The sequence below is a fragment of the Corvus brachyrhynchos genome, unplaced genomic scaffold, assembly GCF_000691975.1.
Source record: "Corvus brachyrhynchos isolate BGI_N302 unplaced genomic scaffold, ASM69197v1 scaffold65, whole genome shotgun sequence".
In the NCBI taxonomy this organism is placed as follows: Eukaryota; Metazoa; Chordata; class Aves; order Passeriformes; family Corvidae; genus Corvus; species Corvus brachyrhynchos.
This window is the reverse complement of record NW_008238365.1, coordinates 2,222,952-2,225,274: the sequence shown is the minus strand read 5'-3', so window position 1 is coordinate 2,225,274 and position 2,323 is coordinate 2,222,952. Positions and strand designations below refer to the sequence as shown.

Genomic DNA, 2,323 nt, shown 5'->3' with positions numbered 1-2,323 from the left:
ACCCGCCACCCCCCCACAGCCCCCCCTGCCCCAGCTGTCCCCGTGGGGGCCGCAGGAGTGAGCTGGCCAGAGTGGGTCACTCATGGGGACACCCAGTCCTGACCCCCAGTCCCGGGCTGGTGTCCAAGCCCCTCTCTGATGTCTGCAGCCCTGGCAGCTTTTCAGCTGATTTTTCTATCCCATGGCCTGTCTCCCCTCGGGGCTCCAGCGGGGGCTGGGGCAGAGGGGGACAGCTCCCAGGGCCACCCAAAGGCCACTCGCAGGGTCACCCGGAGGGCTGCCCACGGCTTCACCCCGTTCCGAGGTGCCAAGCCCTGGTGACCCCTGACAAAAGTAGCCCTGAGCCCCTCGCTGGCTGCCCAGATGGGGGGAGGCAGCGTCCACTCAGGGTCCCCCTGGTCACTCTGGGGACATCATCTCTCACTGGCTGTCCCCTCCGCAGCACGTGCGGGCCCGGAGCCCGTGCGGCCCCGGCGGGCAGTGGCAGTGCGAGGACCACGCCTGCCTGATGGATGGGGAGCTGATCGACGCCGTCAACAGGGGCAATTACGGGTAAGCACCGGGCACCGCGAGGATGGGGAAGGGATGCTTCACCCCCTCGCTGCTTTTTGGGGTAACCCCTGACCCGTGGTCCCTCCTCCCACGCAGCTGGAGAGCCGCCAACTACAGCCAGTTCTGGGGGATGACGCTGGAGGACGGGATCCGGCACCGCCTGGGCACCTTCCGTCCCTCTCCCACCGTCATGAACATGAACGAGATGCACGTGAGTGCCCCGGCAGGGGGGAAACTGAGGCACGCCAGGGGTTATCCCTGCCTATCCCAGCGATTCCTCATCCCTGGGAAGGGGCTCCCAGGGGGGAGGCAGGGAAGGGGTGTGTTTGGAGACAGCAGCTCAGCAAATTCCCCGGGACAATCCCCGGGCTGCCAGTGTTGTTTTTTCCCCCCTCTCCTCCGTGCTCTTTTCCCATCGGAACGCCGGCCCCGCCGCTGCTGACTCAGCAGAGCCGGCTGCTCCAGCGCTTTGCCTCTGCCCGCACCCAAACCCCGGATGGGCACCCTCCGGGGGTCCCTGGGGTGCTGGCAGAGCTCGGTGCACGCCCAGCCCCTCGCTCCGGAGCCTGAGGTTTAATTTTAGAGGCGCTTCCTGTGCTGGGAGAAGCCAGGGAGTTGTGGCCGTGTCCTCCCCAGGAAGGCCGGGGCGGGGGCTCCATCCCCGCTCCCGAGCGGAAAGGCTGGGCCAGAGGCCACCATGAGGGGCTGTGTCACCCAGAGCTGTGTGCTCAGGGTGGCCACCGAGGGCCTTGCTGGGGTTCGGGTCAGGCCACTCGGTGCTGGTGTTCTACGAGGAGCTGCTGGGGCTGTGGAACCCAAATTTGGGGGAAATTGAGGGATCTGGCCCTTCTGGGATAAGGGGGATGCCCAAATCTTTGTCGCTTGTGGTGGTGTCCCTGTCCTGAGGGGGTCTTGCAGTGGGTCTGAGGACACTAAAGGGGGCTGGGGATCATCTCAGAGGGTGGCTGGGATGGCAGGAGAAGGACATGGGGTCCCACAGTGGGGCTAGGGGACACTAAAGGTAGCTGGGGACCCTGCTCAGAGGGTACCAGGGATGGCAGGAAAAGAATCAGTGAGGCTGGTTGGGGACTCTGCAGAGGATGAGTGGGATGGCAGGAGGCGGACATGGGGTCCAGCAGTGGGGCTGGGGGATACTAAAGGGGGCTGGGGACCCTGCTCAGAGGATGACAGAGATGGTTGGGATGGCAGGAGGATCTGGGGGTGTCTCTGTGGCCTGAGCCCCCCCGCCTCTGCCCCACAGATGAACATGGACTCCAATGAGGTGCTGCCGCGTCACTTCGATGCCGCCGCAAAGAGGCCCTCTCCATCCACTCCATGGGACACATGACCCCCGCCCTGTCCCCTCAGAACCTCCTGTCCTGTGACACCCGCAACCAGCGGGGCTGCAGCGGGGGCCGCCTGGATGGGGCCTGGTGGTACCTGCGCAGGAGAGGGTGAGGGGGTTGGGGTGGGATGGGATGGGGTGGGATAAAGTGGGTTTGAGGCTCTGGGGAGAGCCCAAGAGATCCTCCTGTCCCTTGGGCAGGTGGGGGAATGAGGGCTGCCAAGGTGGAATGGAGAGTGGGGTTTGGGGTGAAGGTGCAAGTGGGGATTGGGATATGGGTGGGATTGGGATGGGGATGGGAGCGGGGTTTGGGGTGGAGATGGAGTGGGATTTGGTATGGGGATGGAGAGTAGGGTTTGGTATGGGGATGGGATTGGGATGGGGATGGGAGCGGGGTTTGGGACGGGGATGGAGCCGGGTGGTCCT

The 2,323-nt window shown here is 65.1% G+C and overlaps 1 protein-coding gene across 1 annotated transcript in view; it reads left to right on the top strand.

The window, feature by feature from the left end:
• TINAGL1 (tubulointerstitial nephritis antigen like 1) overlaps positions 1-2,323 on the top strand; it is a 21,627-nt gene that overhangs the window by 17,470 nt on the left and 1,834 nt on the right. Inside the window, 4 exon segments of the mRNA XM_017736111.1 lie at positions 443-552; positions 649-763; positions 1,814-1,876; positions 1,879-2,006. Coding sequence (XP_017591600.1) covers positions 443-552; positions 649-763; positions 1,814-1,876; positions 1,879-2,006 — 416 coding nt within the window.